Genomic DNA, 20185 nt, shown 5'->3' with positions numbered 1-20185 from the left:
CTCAGCCAGCTGACAATAATCATTTGAGGGCCTCTGGCAAAGGCAACTCAATCCTCACACCCACTGCAAGAGGGAAAAAAGAAGTGCACCCCAGCCACTGTATTTCCTCCACTTGTGCTTCTCCATAGCAGGAGGGCAGAAGCCAGCCCATGTTCCCAGGCGGTATTTTTATTTTCCAAAGCCTCGAAACCCCCCCGCGCCCGCAATCTGAAGTCGTGCTGCGTCTCGCTGGCTCACCTCGGGGGCGATGTAGTCAGGCGTGCCACAAAACGTCTTGGTGGTCACCCCGTCCCAGATGTTCTCCTTGCACATGCCGAAGTCGGCGATCTTTATGTGCCCTTCGCTATCCAGCATCACGTTGTCGAGCTTTAGGTCTCTGCAGCGGGAGGGGAAGACAACCGTTACACACGAGAGCATAAATGGCGCGAGGTCGTACGCAAAGCTGACAGGCATCTGGAAGCCAAGTCCCTTCATGCAAAAGGTCCCTCGTTTCCTCTCTCTCCCGGGTACCCCCCGCCACGCGCTCAACATAAAAAGCCGCTCTGGGAACAACGGGGAGGAAGGAAATCAGAAGCATGCCAGCCAAGATTGCTTTATTTGAAAAACGTTCATTCTGCATGAATACCAGGCTGGACAAAGTACCAGGAACTACTCATTAAAGACAAACCTGTGCTGGCTAGGACACTGATTGAATAGATCATTTTTCTTCTCTAGCTTCTGTGCACCTCAAAGAGTTTTGCAAGTTTGCAAGCAATCATAAGGTACGCTCCGAGCTGGAAAAGCTTCTTGCCTTATCTACGCCTCTTCCTGAAGTCAGCTCAGCCAGCACCGTCCTGATCCCGACCCACACGAGACACAGTCTGCTCCAGCTCTTGGCCCAAGCGCTGGGCTGCTTAACTCGAGCTACAAAACCACGTGGCTTTTGCTGTCGAGAGCCCTGGGTCAGGCTCTTGTCCTGGCCAGTGAGTTATGGGGAACCGGCTGGGACGTGCTCAGTGCTTCAGTTATAGCTGATCGTCTCCCACGCAATTACCGAGCACTTAAGCGGTCTGCATTGCTCCGGGCTTATTTATGCTCTGTGCAACGAAGCAATGCTCCGAGTGCTCCAGTTTGGGAAACGGTGTGTGCGCCGAGACACTGCCCGATAGCGAGGGCGAGGCCACCAGACAGGAGACCGAGCGGCCTGTGCTCAGGGTATAAACCGCGAACTCTGAGCCGATTGCCATCAACCGCCACGGGCACGGAGGGGCCACCAATCTCTTTGACAAGCCAACGGGCCGGGACACGAACTGAGCATTGCAGCAATATTCACGCCCTCCCCTCCGCAGACAGGGCCAGATCCCCAGCTAGCATAAATAAGTGCAGCTCCATGGACTTTAACAGCACCTCGGTGATTCAGGGCACCCGAGGTCTCCCCGAGAGCCTCCAGCCCAGCGCAGCGTGCAGCGAGGCAGCCGAGCCCCGATAAAGGAGCATTGGGGGGGTGGTTTGCTTGATCGTTAAAGGTCATTCCCGGGCGTGCCCTTTTCACACCCTGACTTTGTTCCAAAGCTAACAACCAGGATTTTTCTCTAATTGGGGGCTATGGCGGAGTCCGTTGCAAGAGGCTGGGAAACATCCCCCTAAATATTCAGCGCTCCTCACCCACCTGACCTTCATCCCACCCCACTCTTCGTGCGCTCCACCACCCTCTGCCCTCTCCAGACTACAGGAAACCACACAGCCCTGCCCTGCTCTGCTCTGAAGGGCACGGACAAGTCACGGCACCGTCTCGCGGGTCCAGCACCAAATTGTTGGGGGCCACCGGCACAGGAGTGGGCTAACCCTGCAGCCTCGGGGAGCACAGTATTTGGGAAAGGGCCCGTTTCACAGGACAATGACATTTAGCTCCTCTTGGAACCAAGATCCCTTGATCTGCAAAACCAGCCCGGGAAGGAAGACGCCCTCCGTTCCAGCTAAACAAATCTTTGCTCAACAACATGAAAACGCAGGGAATTTGCAACCTCTTGCTTTTTAAGTTTCTTCCTTTTTGTTATTTTTTATTTTCTCTTTGTTCTAAATATAGCGGCGGAGCTGAGCACGCGGATAGGCCACGGACAGACATGTGTGAGGCAACATGTAATTGCAGAGAGGGAGAAAAGACCCCAAGGGGCAAGCGCCAGGGCCCCCCACTTCTCTGGTCTTTGGAGCAGAGTTGCGGTAGCTCCTCAGTGCGTCCGTGCGGAGCTGGCATTTGGTTTCCCCGGGCCGTTAGTGGCAGCTGGCAGTGCTTACGGGGGCTCTTGCCCTCCTTGGACCTTGTGGGGACTCCAGCCTGGGAGAGCAATGGCACACCACCCAGCTACTAGGTGCCAGCAATGGTGCAAGGCACGCTGCCCGATGCAACGAAGCACAGGCCTCTGAACAGCAAGCATCAGGTTTATACGAGCAGTCTCAGGACAAGCCACTCATAAGCACTTCATTTAAGCCTCAATAATGAGAAAGTAATGCCTTAATGTAAAGCCCACATCTCAATCAATCCACCCTGCTGGCCATGATTTATGACGTGCAAAGAGAAACGTGAGAGAGCGAGTGTGCAAGTGTGGCAGGAAAAGCATCAAAGCTACTTTTATGAGCTCTCTTCCCTACAAAACCTAAAGGCAAACACTTGCTCGTAAGCCAGTGACATTAACAGGCCACCAAGCGCCATTCATGGCAGATATATTCAGCGCTGCCAAGCTGGGAGCCGTGACACGGGGATGGCCCTTGAAGAAGGCTGAATGCGAGGCCGCTGCATCCTCGAGCCTGAAGCACCAGCTGCAAATCAGCACAAAAAGCAGAGCCCGGTTTGTTCGGAAGTTCGTTCGAGAGGGGGAAGAGATGGAGATACATGCTCACCTACCGATAAATGATGCCTTTGCTTTGCAGGAAGAAGAGGCCAATGGCAATTTCAGCCGCATAGAATCTGAAATGAAAGATTTAACAGGAAGACGCAGATAATTAATGCAGATAAATTAAAATGAAAAGCCTTCCAATCTAATTACACAGGATGGAGCATGCTGGGTGCGCGGCACTGAAGGATCAAGACAGTTGCGCTGTGAAAATACTGGACGAGGATCACACGGCGGTGACATAACTTGGCGCGTGCCCCACAGGGGTCATAATAATACGATTGGGTTGCTGCGGGCTAGTGTGTGGCTTTCACTTCTGATTACACAGACTCTCATTAAAAACACAGAGACACAATCTCTGGCAGTTCGTTACCAGGACCGGGTGGGATACTGCATGCAAAGCTGCATGTCGTCTTGGACCAGCTGCGTGCTTTGGGGGGTCGTGACACAGGGATGTGGCTCCCCTTGCACAGGTGGGTGATCCCAAACCACCTAATATCTGTTGAGGCTTTTAACTTATTAAGCATCTGGTGAAATAAATGGTGATGCGCAGTTCAGAAGAGCGAGCGGAGCCAACACCGCTGAATGCACCCTTGGTCGACATCCCTGAGCTCCCCACCCGAGGCATGTCCCTCCTCTCCTGCTGCCCAGGCTCCCGGCTGCGCTACTCCGAAGCACGCAGCGCCTCCCCCAAAGCACAAACGCTCACACGGGACTCACACAGCATGCGGCTCTTTAAACCTCCCGACTTGCTGAATCTGGTACATCAAGTCGCCGCCGTTCACGTACTCCATCACAAAATACAAGCGATCCTAGAGAACAAGATGAAAATCAACAGCAGCTGCACCAGAGCATGTCATTCAGCCAAGCCGCAGGCTGGGGGCTCGTTTGTCAGCGGCACAGAAGGGCCATTTGTGCCTCTGCAAAATGCCCCAGGTCTGTCATTATATATTATAAGTGCTTAATTGCAATCGCTGGCCCCTGCCACGCAGTGCCAACTATGTCTGGATCCGCACGGTGCAGGGTGGCCAGACAGACACGCCAGCTCCCGTCAAAGCACGGGGCGCTCTTTGCTGGAGTCTCATGGAAAGCTGCTGATTTGCCCGGGGGGATCTGGGACAGAGCGGGTCTGCAATGAAGCTGGCCAGGAAACGCCGCACTCAGTATTATCAGCGAAGCCGCCTCTCCGCTCACGATCCAGCTCCACACCAGGCAAGGGGACAGTTGTTTCCACAAATCCCAATCGCACTAATTCCCTCACGGTAATAACTCAGAAGCAAAACAGCATTCAGCTTGTTTGCATCTGTTTCCTAAACACATCAATCAATGTCAAGGGAGAAGGCTATTAAGGAGATGGCTACTGTCATACAACCAGGGCCTGAGCTTCCCTCCGTCTAGAGCAAGACAGCGCGTTTGTGCTTAAAAAGAAGTTGTTTTATGAATAAAAGCAGCCAGATGGCTCGTCTGGCTGCAGGCGGGGGGATGCACACCCAGCGATGAAACGCCACCCTGGTTCCTATCTTTGGAAAAGGAAAAAAGCACCAGGGTTGCATAAGCGCCGGGAAAACGAACTTGCTGGAAGCCGGTGTGCTCCTGGGGCGTCTGGTTGGGCTCAGCCACCCCAAGGGAAGCAGCCCCCCTCCCTCGTGTCCTACAACCCAGGTGGAGAAGGTGGAAGCGTTTGGGCCCACGAGCTCTTCGTTCTGCAGATCAGCTGCTGAGTTCGAATTCATCCTGCCTTGCTCCGCAGTGCAGCTGGAAGGAAAGGCAGGACACTCGCCAGGTCCCATCTCCTAGCCGCGCTCTAGGAAGGATGTGGATGAGCTGGAGAGAGTCCGGCGGAGGGCAACGAAAATGGCTGTGGGGCTGCGGGACAGGACTGTGAGGAGAGGCGGAGGGAAATGGGCTGATTTAGTCTGCAGAAGAGAAGACTGAGGGGGATTTGATAGCAGGGGGGCTGCAAAGAGGATGGAGCCAGGTTGTTCTCAGTGGGGGCAGGTGACAGGCCTGTGGCAGAAAGCTACCTTTGTCTCTCCCCGAAGTCTCTGGTCGGTGACAGTTGTGATTAGGATGGGCCCAGCAGAGGACACACACCTTACCCTATCTCTTTGGGTAACCTGAGCTGGACACATTCCTGAGGGAGGGGGGAAACCTGCTCCCTCTGCCCACGTGACTGGCATCACATACCTGGGTGAGGGGCTTCCTTCCTGGTGGGCTAGAGTCTGCCCGGCAACTAGTGATGTATTTCAAATTGGTTGGCTCACAGCCAACAGGTGCTGGCCTCCATTGGACCAGGTAAATGAGGTCACAAGGGCTATATAAGTTAAGGACTGCACAGGAGGGGGGGGCGGCAGCCACGAGGGATACTCAGGAACAAAGAAGAGCTGGACCATCTGAAACTGGCTCTCTTTCTCAAAACTCGTGATCAGGGAACCGCCTGCCTCCAGAGGGAATCTCCAGCAGCCTCTGGATGATACTTGTGGGTAACCTACCTGAGAGCCACCTAGATATACAGCTTGCAGTAGCTCAGATGCGAGATCAAAGGCTACCCCAGCCACAGGAGTTTGCTCTATGGGATTTCTCTGATATTGCTCTACCCTGGACCCTATTCTAACCCTACCCTCTGTAACCAATAAAGTTCTCCTTTGTGACTGGTGTAGGAGACTTATTGAGGGGTGGGTTTAATTATGCCCAGGAGGCCCCTTGGATCTGCGGACTAAGGGAGACTATCCTTTTTGGGCCCCGACTTGGGGAAGTGCCCCAAGTTCTTGTATTGGGTCGAGTACCCATAGGACTATTAGGCCTGTGTTTCCCCAGGGACGCAGGCCCCAGACAGTCCCTTCTCGGGGTGGTGGCAGCATACGTTACCCACGGACTCTGCGGTGGGGCTCAAAAGGGGGTCTGCCAGGGCTTAGGCACCCCTGGAGGGACACGTGGAGTCCGGAAGGTGGACGGGCGTAGTGAGGTGGGAGGCTCAACGCAGGAGCGCCCCCTACTGGCCTGCCACAATGACAAGGAGCAATGGGCTCAAGCTACAGCAAGGGAAGTTTAGGTTGGATATTAGGAAAAACTCTCTCACTAGGAGGGTGGTGAAGCACTGGAACAGGTCACCCAGAGGTGGTGAAATCTGCACCCTTGGAGGTTTTGAAGACCCGGGCAGACAAAGCCTTGGCAGGGAAGATGTAGTTGGGGCTGGTCCTGCTTGGAGCAGGGGGTTGGACTTGATGTGACCTCCTGAGCTCCCTTCAACCTTCATTTTCTGTAATCCTGTGATCCTACCTCCTGCTATATAATGATGCTGTGACTCAGACTCATTTCTTCCAGTCCACAAGCTCCCGGCAGGCAAGGGTGTGAGGCTCGGGGACTTCTCCTATAGGCTTGAACAGCCGTTCTTATTCATTCACCTCTCCTCATTCTTTAAGATGTGGATTTGGCCGACTGCACTAACAGCCCAGGCTGGGAACCGCGCTCTAGACAGTGCTCTCAGAAATCAAAGTGCTTTGTGCTTGCATTTGATAATACACTCGGCTACACATTTTGATTACATTACAAATATGATTACTATTAAGCTACTGTAGGTCTCCTAGAAATAATCCTGCACTGACTCACTTCAGATGTCACAAAGATGGTGAGTGAAATAGCTTCCCCTGCCATATTTTGATTACGGTACTGCAAAGCTGGTCCACACGCTTTCAATACTCTGAATGGCTGGTAAATCAAATTGCTGGGATACTATTAAAATGTAATCCTCCTCGGCTGCATTGTTGCCTGTCTAAAGGACTCTGCCGATTACTGCTCCCTGCTCCGGCTGACAAGTACCTGGGCATTTTTGTTGACGTGTTGCTCAGCATCTGGCCAGAGATTGCTTTAAAGAAGCTTCTCCCCCCAGTTCTGATTTGCACAAGTTTAATAGCATGCCCGTTGCAGGCTGCGTTTCCTGGACTTATTAGGATTCACCACCAGCTCGGCCTTGTCATTCCCCACAGCGCCTCTTACGGGGGGGGGGGGAAACAATTCCATTCTGCTCTCTGGGTTATAACTCAGCTCCTAGCAAAGGGTCTTTCCTAAGCAGCTGGATCCAATTCAGCCAAAGGTTGGCCGATGATAAGACTTCAAGAGGTCTGGCTTCTTTCCACCCCAGCCTCCATTTTTAAGCATGCACAAAGCCAGTGTTTTCCTTCCTGCCTCCATTTTTGCATGCAAATTGGGCAATGTATGAGCAGGCATTTCCAGAGTCCCCTGCAATGTGTCAGCCCCTCCCCGAGGTAGAGGGGAAGCAATGGGCTCCAGCTGCAGCAAGGGAAGTTTAGGTTAGATATTAGAAAGAGCTTTCTCGCTAGGAGGGTGAAGCACTGGGACAGGTGACCCACAGAGGTGGTGGTCTCCATCCTTGGGGGCGTTCAAGAGCTGGGCAGACAAAGCCTTGGCTGGGATGATGCAGTTGGGGCTGGTCCTGCTTAGAGCAGGGGTTGGACTAGATGTGACCTCCTGAGCTCCCTTCCAGCCCTAACTTTCTATTATTCTAAGTGTGTGGTGTGCTCTGATCATGGGGGCCAGGGAGGATGGGATAGTGGCAGGAAGGAAGTCTCATTTCCTATCTGGATTGGTTAGACAGAGCCCCTTCCCCAAGACCGGCAACACTTCCAATCTCCATTGCAGCCTTGACCAGGCGGGCACTCCCCGTCTGGTTCTTAGCCTGGCGTGCGAAACAAGGTCATTAATCAAGCGATGCCGCTCAGAGAAGCGGTTTGCACAAGCCCGTGGTGATGGGAATGCCGCCGCACACTTACCATTGTTTGAAAGCAGGAGTGGAGCTGCGTTAGGAAGGGAGGCTTCCCGGACAGCGCTAGCACGCGCTTCTCCACCATGGTGCACTCCACGTCGTCGTCCTGTATAATGACGTCCTTCTTCAGGATCTTAACGGCATAGAGCTCGTCTGTGCCCTTCCTCTCCGCGAGCATGACCTGCGTGGGGAAGAAGGGGGGAGATGACAAGAGGCAGCCCCATCCGCTGAGCTTCTGCTTCGCCATCCCACACGCCAGGAGCTCCACGCTGGGTTTGTGCCCCCCAGGACCGTGGCAGCAGTCGTGAATGCATCCTCCCAGCATCCCTGCGAGGGGACTCGGTGCTTTCATTCCCCAGGTGAAAGTGGGGAACAGCAGCACAGACATACCATGGGGCAATTTTTTAAAGGGGTGGAGGGGCCTGAAGGTTCCCACCCCAAATGAGATTTCCACAAGTGCCACAAACGCCGTGACGTGTACAAGCGCCCCAAGGGCCTGACTGATCTCAGCACCTAAAACCCACGCAGGGTCAGGCAGGGGGTCAGCAGCACTGCCCAGACCTCTCGAACCCCTGGCTAGCACCTCAGTCATGAGCCCAACTTCCACCTGGGAGCTGCCACCAGATGCGGTGGCTCTCAAGGTGTGGAGCTGCCATGGACATTAGGACACTTTCAAGCCTATCAACAGTGGCAAAAACTGAACCAATGAAGCTAATTCCCTTCCACTTTGCCCGGCAGGGGCAAAAGGCACCGGGGTTTCCAGTGCTACACATGGTCACCAAGACACAGTTATTCCTGCATCCTGAGCTCAGCAACTGCTTTATCTCTTGCAGAAGAATTTGCTCACCTAGTATTTTAAACCAACTGAGTCGCTTTGCAGATGTATTTACGATTATAAACCGGGCTGCACTGCCTCCTGGTAAAACCACTCTCTCTCATTAATCAAATCGCCCTGAATGAGGAACCTGGAAAAAAAATCCCATCGACACCCTGCCCGTTATTAAGACACATTGCTCCAGTTTGCTGTGGGACTGCTTCCGAAATAAACCCTGGTCACCGGAGACCGTGTTTTGCTTCTTGTTTTCTCTCCCCCTCGTTGCGTTGAATTCAAATATTCAGCAGAACTGAATTACTCTGCATTTAAAAGAAACTGTTGAAATCCTCAGGTCACAACAGGAACAGAGTTAAGACACTTTGAAAATAAATTATGGGAAATCAGCACCAATTGAGTGGAACAGAGATCATTTAGACCACAGCAGATCTGCAAAGAAAACGCTAGAAGACTCGGCGGACTAGTTGTGAACGGCAAGAGCCTGGATTTCCAGCAAAAACGCCAGGCTTTGCATGACCCGAGGAAGACGAAGCCCAGCGAGAACATCAAGGTTCAACTCAGCATTGAGCAGGGTTTCATCACACGTGGCAGACGGAGCCCAATTCTCTTCCGTCACACCGCTGCAAACCCAGAATAGCTCCAAAGATCTGGAGCTTTAAGTTGAAACGAGGGTCACGGTGCTGAATTCAGCCTTGTGTTGCGTGACGATGAGAAGCAAGCAAAGCTCCTGAACGCAGTCCAAGTATTCGGACCACCGATTCTCAACCAGACTCCCCAGGGGCACCCCGAGATCCTCGGAAAGGTGCCACGCGACGTGAGCGCTGTTAGGCGTGCAAACACCGATGCACGATTCACAAGAGAAGCCCAGAGATTTCAAACAGGAATCCAGAGCGCCTAAACCACTCAGGCCTGCTGTGGTCTCTCTGAGCATTTTGCAAGAGAAGAAGAACCACTCTATTATTTTTCCAGAGTCAGGACATGAGTGAGAGCTAAAAGCTGGCATCTGCTAAGGGAGCCCTTGAGTCTAGCAAGGGGAACAAGTCTACATAAGGTTGCAAACAACTGGCTTAGGCAAAAAAACATCGACATTTATATCCCCATGAAAGGGTCAGCATTTGGGACACTCAGTGGTGCCCCTCTACCAGCAGAGGCAACCTCAGGCAATTCACACCGTCAGGAGGGCTGTTTTCAGCTGCCTGCAGATTCAAGCCACTTCCAAAAACCTTGGTGCACCCAGGAGCTCAGGAGCCTTGGTGCTTTTTCAAAAGACAGGGATTGCGACCTGCAGAGAGATGCTGCAGACAGAGCGGGGGGTTAGGAGCCAGAATCTCCTTGCAGGGGTCGACTGCTGCAAACGATGCATGGCAGCGAACCAGACCTCCACCCTGCTTGTCCCTCCGCCACACAGCTGGCTTTGCAGAAGTCACCCCTCTTGCAAGACCGTTCGTAGCAATTATCCGGTTAATGCCTGGGAAGTTTTATGGATACTGCAACACATAAGCCTGGGGTTAAAACTGTACTAGTCTGCCCGCTTGCACGGTGCAATCTCTTCTGATTTGTTAGGATCGAAGGGACATTATTCATCGATCCTCTCCGCGCTCGTAGGGGCTCTCGAGATTTACAAGTCACCCTGATTGGATTTTAATCAACAGAGTCAAGTCTCGTTTATCCAAAGCAAAGGGCTCGGGCCACACCGGGGACAGGGAGACTGCTTGGCAGTGGCTTGGGCAGAGCGACGGATCTGGAAGCAGGGGGGAGGAATAAACTGTAACGCGGGTGCCTGGAAGATGCCAGGCTCAGCCTTGCTGGTCCCAACCCACCCCGAAAGGACCGGGCATCTCTGGAGCTGGCGTCTCCAGCCTCGTGCAACAAAGGCTGCCTTCTTGAAAGGATGGCCAGGCTGCGTGCCGCTCCCGGACACGGCGCTGCGGCACAGACTCGGGACGACAGCCGACGCTTTGAAAAGATGAGGTGCCTGGGAGCCTCCGCGAAGGAGGCTGCATCTTTCTGGTAACCAAACACACTCCGAAATAAACACGCCAGGAAGTCTTCCCCGAGGTACAAAGAGAAAATTGATTAAATTTCAAGATAAAAGCAGCCACCGGAGAACAGAGTTTGGGGACTGCAGATGATCATGCGGTGGGGTTGAACTCATCTGGCGTCTAGCGCTCCCGGGCGAACATCCCATTAGCGGATGGATGGGGCTAGCGCAGCGTCTGCGCGCCGCTCCCATCAAATCGGAGGGCGCCGCCGCGGCCCCGCCAGCCAGCTTCGCCTCTGCCGTGGAGCGAGGCAGCGATTTGCCCTGGTGCAAAATCAAAAGTGAAAAGCTGCTGCCAGGTTTGAGCTGGAAGTGTCGGGTACGGGGCAAAGCCCAGCAACAGCGCATCGCCGGCATGCAGAAGAGAGCATCTACCCTTACAGCTGCCGCGGCGTCTGTCGGCAGAAAAGCAGGGCTCGTTTGCACGGGAGAAACATATGCTGCAAAAACCCGTATCACTCTGCTTCACGTTGAATGGTCAGGCCTGTGGGGCCTCGCCTAGGTTTCGGCCATGCAGGTGCACATCTGGAGTAACCCCATGTGTGAGCCACCCCCGAGCGTGTACCTGCACGACTGACTGCTGCGTCTCGTCCTCGGCCCGGTAGGAAGGACCGTGCATGCAGTGGCAGGTCCCGGAGTCAAAGGATCATAAAAAATGCAGGTTGGAGGGACCTCGGGAGGTTGCATCTAATCCAACCCCTTGCTCAAAGCAGGGCCAGCCCTGACTAGTTCATGTTTTGCCAAGGCAGGTCTTCAAAACCTCCAAGGATGGAGTCGCTGCATAAGAATACAGGTCCTGGCTTATGCAGATTTAAGCAGAAAACCAATGGGGAGGTTTATGCTCCTGTCTTCAGGGCCATCTTGCTCCTACCTGCTGCTACTCCCATCCATCCTGCTTCATCTCAGCAGCTGAGGACCAACCAGGCACATCGATATGACGTGGGAAGGGCACGTCTGCAATGCAGCACAGACGTGACTGAGCCCGCTCTCTGCGACTGAAGCTAAACTCCCCCAGGCCCCGAACCACCGGTTCAGGTATCTCTACACCCTCTCTCCCCTCTCTGGATGGACGGACATCAGGGATCCATGTCTACCGGGCCTCCCTGCAACCAAAGTCTCCGGATAAAAAAGAAACGGGCGTTGGAGGGCAGCCTGCAGCAACTCTCAATGTATTTTGCAGTGAATTAAAAACAAATAAGTGCAATATAAAAGGAAGCAGGGGAGGGAGGTGGTGGAGGAGGAATCAAGCCAACTTAATTTGGTCAAGGAAGCCTGCTGACATCCTTAACGAAGCTGAGCACACAGCGAGCGTTCATCAGAAAGCCTCAACCCTCCAAAGTCGAGGTTTTCCACGAGAAAGGTTGATGCCAGCGAGCCCTTCGGCAGGTGAAATTTCCAGGTGAGCAAGAGCGGGAGAGCCAAAGTAAGCACGGCCCCAGCGGTCCGCGTCTCTGCTGTGCCCTCCCCAACGACCAGCCCGTTGCAGGGCTCGGTCTGCAAACAACTTCTTGCAAGGTCCAGGCGCTGCCCCAGGTAAAAATAAACCTTGGAAGTGTTCGTGGGACCCACCAGCCCCTCTCCCCCTGCTAACCCGCCCCGCAGAAGCAAAGGAGTCAGCCAGAAAACCCCCAGGAACGAGCGACAGCTTGAGAGCACGACAGAGAGATTCGCCCCAAATACACGAGCAAGTTGCACATTTAACTTCTCAAGATTTGCAGTCGAGCCAAGCAAAACGACCCGAGGCCTTGCCAAGTCCAACGGGCCTGGGGAACGGCAAGGGCTGCACTTGGAGAAATCCCCTCGGTTCTAGCTGTCGGCTCCTCCGGGGCAGCCCAGGAGGGTCGGCGTGCCGGCCGGCGCCCAGCCCAAGAGCGCGCCGAGGCGGTGCAGGGTCGGCGAGGACGATGCATGCACGCGCGGGGCACGTGGCCCCCCGGCACTGCCGACAAGCCTACAGCTGTCCCCCGGCAGCCACGAGACGCGAGGACGGCTCCTTCCCCCGCGCTGCCACGCCAGCCCTTGCCGTGGGTTTCCGCCTACTGCACACGCTCTGGAAGACCGAGCGCGATATTTTTTCCCCGAGTGCACAATAAGTTGATATTTAACTTGATTTATTTCTGTAATATAGCGTATGTGCTTGGGAAGGCTCCAGCATAATAACCGGAGAGCTTCCAACTCTGGATGAAAAGCGAACAGGTTTGTTCAACTCCACTGAGGGCAATATCCGCATTTCCCTGATGCCGGCTAGCCACCGCCGGCGAGCGAGGAGAATACTAAGCAGCAAATCTGAGCTCCTGCTGCCAAAGGGTTAACGTGCTTATTCCAGGGACTCGCGGAAATAGGTTTGATTACACTCGCGCAGCTCTTTGAATCTAAAAATCAATGGCTCGGGAGAAGGAGGCTGACAGTGTACAGCACAACATGCAAGTGGAGGGGTTAGGCTGCGAGAAGCGGCTGTGACGGACCCAAATTACTGCTCAGCCAGCCGCGCACGTCTCGGGCCGGGTTCGCTTCCCCCACCTGCACGGCAGAGCCCAGGCGCCTGGGCACCCGCAGGGAACGAGATGCACCCCAGACCGCGACGTGCCGCATGATGGGGCGTCCCTCCTGCCCCACGACCTCGCTCGAGGCAGGGCAGGGAGTCGAGGCCCTCCGGGCGGATTTGAAGCCACGGGGGACATGAATAACGATGATAATTAAGGACGTGCTCTCTGCCAAACTCAGGAAAGCTTCGATCCCTCGGAAGTGCCCTCCTGGATGCCCCTTGGCCAGGGGTGCGGGCAGCTGGAGCCGCCGAGTCCAGCGCGTGCAAGGATGTCTCTGGAGCAGAGGATGAGAAGACAAGCCAGGGGATGCTACCCCCGTAAGCCGTGGGCGCACGCGCGAACCGAGCTGGCTCTAATCACATAAGCCCATGTTCTGTTTTAACAAGCACTAATTAGCATATTTATAACAGTCTGTTCCACAAAACAGCTTCAGTCACACTTTCCCATTATATAAGCCGGGGAGCCAACGGAGGGGGTTGTTCATGTTTCTCAAATTAAAAACAGGAGGAAAAGCTCCACAACTCCCAGATGCCGCGCGGGAGGCTTCAGAAGGGATTAATTGGGTGGAGAGGGGGCAAAAGCCACAACTGGCTTTCAGTTAAGATTTCACCAGCATCCCCGTCTGCAAATGTCCTTGCTCAGGGCTGCGATAAAGCGCCTTCTGCCGAACGCGCTCGCTTTCTGCATCTCTTTGCTCGGTCTGGGGGAGACGCGCGCGGCGTGCTCCTGTGGCTTCGAAGCGGGTTCGGCCGAGGGATCGAGGGGCTGAATTCATTTGCGTGCGTTTGCTGAATACCGCTGGGAGGATGCTAATCGTTAGGGGGTCTAGAGCTCTGGATGTGGGGGTTGGCTGTTATTTAAAGGCAAAAGCAATCGAACAAATGGGACTACCTTTATCTTTGCCATGGCTTTGGTTTTATTAAATCACGTGTCAGCCACAGCCCTCTCCGGAGACCCCGTGCCAAGACTTTCCATAGACGGCTTCCTCCCGGGAGCATCGCAATGAGCTCAGCGGGTTGGGGGTGGAAATGCAGGCATTCATCTCGGCTCCTTCTGTACCGCTGTTCAGAGAGATTCCCATTTTGCAGATGGAGCCTCAGTTTTCCCATCTGCAAAATGGGAATATCTCTGAACAGCGGTACAGATGAGCCGCAGAGCCCAGAAGAGATATGCCACCGCACGTCAGTGCCACGTCCGTTTTCGCCAGCCCACCTCGGACACGTGCACGGAGGTGGAGGACAATTTGACCCCTATGAAAACACCTCAGTAAAGACTCAAACGCCAGGCCATCTGTCGCGGCAGAGAACACGGCGCCGATCTACCAACAAAGGGGGAAAAACATCCTTCCGCCTAGGCTAGACCACGAAGCAAAGCACAAGTTGAGCACTGGAACAGGGAATGCAAATCACCATAAACTGGCAAAACCCCAAGCCAAATGAAGACGCCGAGTCCCCCGATTACGCCACAAAAGCAATCCTGCTTCTGCTTATAAAGCGGTCTGTGAAGTCAATTAAAGGGCTCAGGCAGGTTTGCAATGACCACATCAGGTGTGTGTTGGGGGGGAAGATGAACAGGAAAGAAAAGCGCTTTCAGGGAACACCCGAGCCCTGCTTCCACCAAGAGCATTTCTCATTTTTGCAGTGAAGTAAGCAGCCTCCGAGCTCGCCATCGCTGAGAAACATCAGACATTGCCCAGCGCCCCGAAGAGCAGCGACAGCCCGCGCGCCCCGTGCCCTGCTCCCGCCGTCCAAGGACACCGTGCGGGTGGGGAACAACGGCCATTCCCAGGATGTAAAATGCAACCAGCTCCCGTCCCAAAAAGCATGCGAGCAACAGCAAGACGTTTTGCTTTGGGCAGGGGCCGTGTCTAGTGCTGCAGAGGGATCCCAGCGCGATCCCCACCGACGGCACCGTGGAGGGGACTCCAGCGAGTCCCGCCTTGTCTCTCCGGACAACAGCAAACGTACGGACGTGGAGCCAGGTGCTCTCACCCCTTGCTCCTTCGCCCTGCGACTGCAGGACCCCTGCTCTGGTTACACATCTCAGGTTCACATGCAAACTTCGCTCCATCTTAACCACCATCAAATGAGACGGGGAACTCATGCGGACGACAGGCGCTGCTCCTGCACCCGGGTACAGGAGAGGAGAGATGCTGCCTGGAGCCCGGGGCTGCAGGAAGCAGAGCCAGGTTAGACTAGGGAACGCAGCAGACCCAACGACGCGAAACGCGATGCTGTCCACAGGTGCACGGACAGCCTTCGAATACCGCACCTTGCCAAAGCTTCCTTTGCCCAGCACCATCAGGAAGTTGAAATCCGACAGCTTCATCCGATCTCTGCTTCCGTTGTTGTCAAATTTGGAAATGGCATTCTGCGTCTTCTCGTCTGCCGCTTTCGACCCCGGGCCGATCTTGGCTCTCTGCAAGAGGGAAGGAGGTGGTGGGGAGGGAGGAAAAAAGAGTTGAAAATGATAAGGCAAAATGTTTTGTTCTGTTTGAAGACGGCGGCTTCCCCGACCTCACCTCAAACAAGCCGCTCTTCCCTAGGGTCTGCGCACGGCCAAGCCGTGGAAGGTCTTTCCCACGGGCGTGCCAGAAACAGCACCAAGAATAACCCTGTAACAGGCTAATGCAACACAACGCGTGACACTGTTCAACTCTTTTTAAATTAATCTCTTTGAGAGGTACCATGAATCATTATCTACTCATCGCCCTTCATTGGAGGGCTTTTGTGTTGCCGAAAGGCTGGCTCCCCCCAGCTTTCGGATCCCCGGGGAAGCTCGTGGAGAAAGTGCCTCCAGGTACCAAAGGAGCGATGGGAGAGGGGAAAAGACACCGGTTACATTGCACTTAGACTAGCCCTTAGAAATGCCCGGCTAGGACTTTTCCAGCTCTGTTTGAGCGATTGCTCGGCGTGCTTGCACCACCCCTCCGGGGAAGACGCCCCGTCCGGCCGAGACGGGGACACGGAGCGCGACATCCCCGCGAGCAGCGTGTCCTCTCAAACCGCTGTCAGGTGGCAGCGCTCGACCGTCTGCCAAGGAGCGCTGCAAAGCACGTCACAAGTTAACCTCGTATTTGAAACCTTCCTCCTCACCGTGGATCTGGGAGGCAGTGGAGATCAAGAAGGACACGTTCGATACGATTTAGGGCTCCCTTCACAGCGCCAAACTGGGCTTGCTGCGCGTCTCGCCCCCGGACCAGGGCCACGCTGAATACAAGTGCACTTTAGCAAAACCAGGGGAGGGGTTATTTTTTGTGAGGGGGGATTTATTAAGCTGTATTTTTATCACTGCTTCATACTGAAGAGAAGGGCACTCCGGTGTCACTTTGAGCCGAATGCACGAACCCCAATGTTGAAAACAGCACAGACTGCTTCCCCGTCCCGCTCCTCAAAGCGATCGCACGACCCGGCCGAATCGCACCTGCTTATTAAGAAGCGATGCAAAAAAGAAAAGGAAAGAAAACCCGCTCACATTTTTAAACGCTAAATCTCATCACTTGCTCGGTGCCTTGTCACTGGTCCGGTGACTATCTAATGTGCTGAACCAGAATTTATAAAAGCTCTCACAATTTATTCAGTTTTAATTTTTAGAAATACGCCGCAGCGTAGCGCCTGCACGGAGCTCAGTCTAGCATGAAATTCCATTAACCCGATTCCAGTCGTTCAATTCGACTGTCGCTCACGGCTCCTCCAGATAGGAGGCTCGCAGGTAATCTCCAAGCCTTTGCTACCGCTAATTGGTTATTGCAAGGTTCTCCTGGCTGTAAAATTCCCCATTCAAGGTCACCTGCCGCTCTCCCACCCTGTGTCAGAAAGCCCCGCACAGGAAGCTAAAGAAATGATGCAAATCCCCGAAGACTTATTGCAGCAGCAATTCCAGAGGAGGGCTCCAAGGAGCAGCTGTGCCATTCAGCCGCTCTCCGTCCCGGGCTTGCTGCCGACGCAGGGACAACCAAGGACATGCATTAACGACAAATGCAGCCTCCCAGCAAGGTGCATTTCCCCATTATATTATCATGATTATGTGTAGGCTTTAAAAATATTTCCAGAGCCGAGGTGAAAACCTAGCTGGCCCATCATGTGTCCTTACAGCCGTGGCACGGCGAATAAAACCTGCACGCTCCCAGCGGTTTCCCTGTGGGTCCCTCTGCCCGGTGCCCGTGCTGGGGTGGACGCTGGCAGGAAGACCGGGTGCTCCCGGGAGCCTCGTCCACACTAGCGAGGTGGCCGAGGCCAGCCCTGCCCGGAGCAGAACTGATGGGGAGCTGGGGGAGAAGGGGATGGGACAGGGAAGCATGGTGAGTAACTTCCCCCTGGGGCATCGACTCTACCCGGTCTTTCTGAAGTGTCCAATATGAGCCCCTGGCAGACAGAGCATTTATCTCGCACCAGCAGCTCTGGCCTGGGAAGGTAATCCCAGGGAGGGTACCGAGCACCGGCACAAGGACGTGCAAGTGCCACTTCGCCCAGCCTTCCTGACATGGGAGCCTTTGGCCGCACAGCCAGGCCGCGGGGGAACGTCGCTGCTGGCATTGGATCTGTTTTAAGAGGGGTTTCTCTCTCTGCAGCGAAACACAGCTGACCTTTGAAACATGGAAAGCCAGGCCTGAGTGGTGCCCTTTTGCTTGCAGAAGGAGTTACCTGTCATATTCCCAGGCTGTTTTATATATGCAAAAGGAACAGCGCCATGAAAAGCAGGGCAAAGCTCTCCCAGGTCCTATCACAGGATCACAGACAACTGGGGTGGGAGGGAGCTCAGGAGGTCACGTCTAGCCCTACCCCCTGCTCCAAGCAGCTTTGTAATACTTAAAACGGCTTTTTTTAGCCATCCCAAGTAGTACTAGTAACCTAGGAAGATGCATTTTCCTAAATACAAGTTATAATCCAACTTTGGACAGGCCTGATCTTTCACGCCGACCCGAGCCATTGCTGAAAGTTACTGGAGTTTTGGGTCTGTGAGAAGTGCCACCTCAAATCACATTTTATCTTGCGTGTGACCTGAATTTGACATTGCACGAGTTTCTAGGGCAGCAGATGGGGGATAAGCACAGCGTCGCTTCCCTGGAAGACCAGGTGTAGCGTTCGGCCAGGTCAGGAGAAAACAGGCCTTTCCCGAAATGAGTGTGCAAGCAGAGTCAGGGGAGGCAAGGAGACCACTCGCTCCTCGAGCAGATGTGCGGCAGTCTGCGGTCTTTTATCTATAGCCCTGTGCTTCTACCTCTACACTATTTCAATGCACTCTCTCTCTGACTAATGAGGAAATCATGCCAAATAATTGTCCGCAAAAAAATAACATCATAACAATAAAAAAGCACTTGCCCTTCACTCTCCAATCCAGCCTGATGCCATTCATTTGCTGCACCTGCCTTTCTGCAAGAGCCTCCAAGGCTCACGCGCGTCAAGGTGTCCCTGCAAACGTCTGATAAACGTTAAAGAAAACACGCTTCAAGCCTTGGCATGTTTATTCCAGAAGTGTGGCTGAGCTGAGGGGGGCAGGCGGCATGTCAGCAGGGCACGGAGGCATGAACAGGTGTGCCACGGATAACACGGCACGTGAAATGGGATGGGAGGCCTGCGGGGACCTGGCAAGCGGCCTGTGCACAAGCTGCCCACGCATCGCCGTTCTCCTGCAGTGCCTGCTTGCAGCTCCTCCAATGTTCGCTGCCTCTGCCAGGACCGAAACTTGGCCCTATTGATTTGTGCTGCCCAGGTAGAGGCAAGTTCAGACAGGGCTAATGCAAATTGATTGCTGGATTCCTCTTAGCCCTTATCGTTCTGAATGAAATGGCAGCACGCCTGCCGGCTGCATTACAATGAGCGCTATTCTGCGCGCTCGCGACCTAGAAGGACATCCTCAAAAGTCTGGCTAAGCAGACAGGTGAGAGGGAGAGTTTGGTCTTCAATCAGAGATTCAGAGCCTGCCTACCCAGGCTGTAAGGAAATGATGAAGAACAAGTCAGGGGCTGCCAGAGACGGGGAGTGTGAAATGGGACTATTTCTGAGCTCCGCTGCTATACCAATACATATACCCTCAGCCAGTCTGCAGGTGACACCAAGTTGGGTGGGGGGGAGTAGTAGAGATAGGATTCAGAGGGTAGTAGTAGGAGTCACAGAGACCTCAACAAATTGGAGGACTCAACCAAAAGTAATCTCCTGAGGTTCAACAAGAAATGCAAAGTCCTGCACTGAGCAGGGAACAGCCCCACGCACCGGGGCAGGCGGGGGTGACGGGCTGGGCAGCAGCTCTGCAAAGAAGGACCTGGGGGTGATGGTGAGCGATGAGTTGAACAGGAGCCGGCAGTGTGCCCTTGGTGCCAAAAAGGCTCCCGGCATCCTGGGCTGCATGGGCAGGAGCGCTGCCGGCAGGTCGAGGGACGTGATCTTTCCCCACCCAAACGCTGGGTGCAGCAGGGATCAAAGTGGGGTGCACATGCACCAGTGCAACCCCCTGGGTCCACCTGTGACAACAGGCCATGAATAAGAAACACATCCATGCCAATAAGAGTTGGCACGGGGGAGGCCACATCTGGAGTCCCGTGTCCAGTTGCGGGCCCCCCCCACCCCACTGCAGAAAGGATGTGGGCACATTGCAGAGAGTCCAGCAGAGGGGAACGAAGATGCTTCAGGAGCTGGGGGACAGGACCGGTGAGGAGAGGGCAAACTGGACTGATTCAGTCTGCAGAAGGGAAGACCGAGGGGGATTGAATAGCAAAGGGCTGCAAAGAGGATGGAGCTAGACCGGTCTCAGTGGGGGCAGATGCCAGGACAAGGAGCAACGGGCTCAAGCTGCAGCAAGGGAAGTTGAGGTTGGGTATTAGGAAGGATTTTCTCACGAGGAAGGTAGTAAAGCTACACCTTCCCCACGATGCCACAGGCTGATACACAGAAGACAAGACCCTGTCAGGACTTCCAGCCTTCCCGAGGAGCCCTGGGTTATGACAAGCAGCTGGCAGCAAACCCCGAAGGCTACAAGAGAGACTGGAAGCAAGCTAGGTTGGCACCTGCAAGGGCCCCGAACCCCGAGACCCAGCTTCCCAAAGGAGGCTCTGCTCTCTCTCAGCTCATCCCACCCCTAATTTGGTGGACAGCTTTAATGTGCTGGGTAAAGCAA

At 54.3% G+C, this 20185-nt stretch overlaps 1 protein-coding gene across 2 annotated transcripts in view; it reads right to left on the bottom strand.

Moving 5' to 3' along the window:
- PRKCB (protein kinase C beta) overlaps positions 1–20185 on the bottom strand; it is a 168455-nt gene that overhangs the window by 31789 nt on the left and 116481 nt on the right. For both annotated transcript variants that reach the window (XM_006268410.4, XM_006268409.4), the window contains exons 9-13: positions 15344–15490; positions 7661–7834; positions 3591–3682; positions 2882–2944; positions 238–376 (exon numbers count right to left, since the gene is read on the bottom strand). In XM_006268410.4, coding sequence (XP_006268472.2) covers positions 238–376; positions 2882–2944; positions 3591–3682; positions 7661–7834; positions 15344–15490 — 615 coding nt within the window. The remainder of the gene's footprint in view (positions 1–237; positions 377–2881; positions 2945–3590; positions 3683–7660; positions 7835–15343; positions 15491–20185) is intronic.

This window comes from Alligator mississippiensis, chromosome 13 (genome assembly GCF_030867095.1).
Source record: "Alligator mississippiensis isolate rAllMis1 chromosome 13, rAllMis1, whole genome shotgun sequence".
Taxonomy (NCBI): domain Eukaryota; kingdom Metazoa; phylum Chordata; order Crocodylia; family Alligatoridae; genus Alligator; species Alligator mississippiensis.
This window is presented reverse-complemented; position numbering and strand designations above follow the sequence as displayed.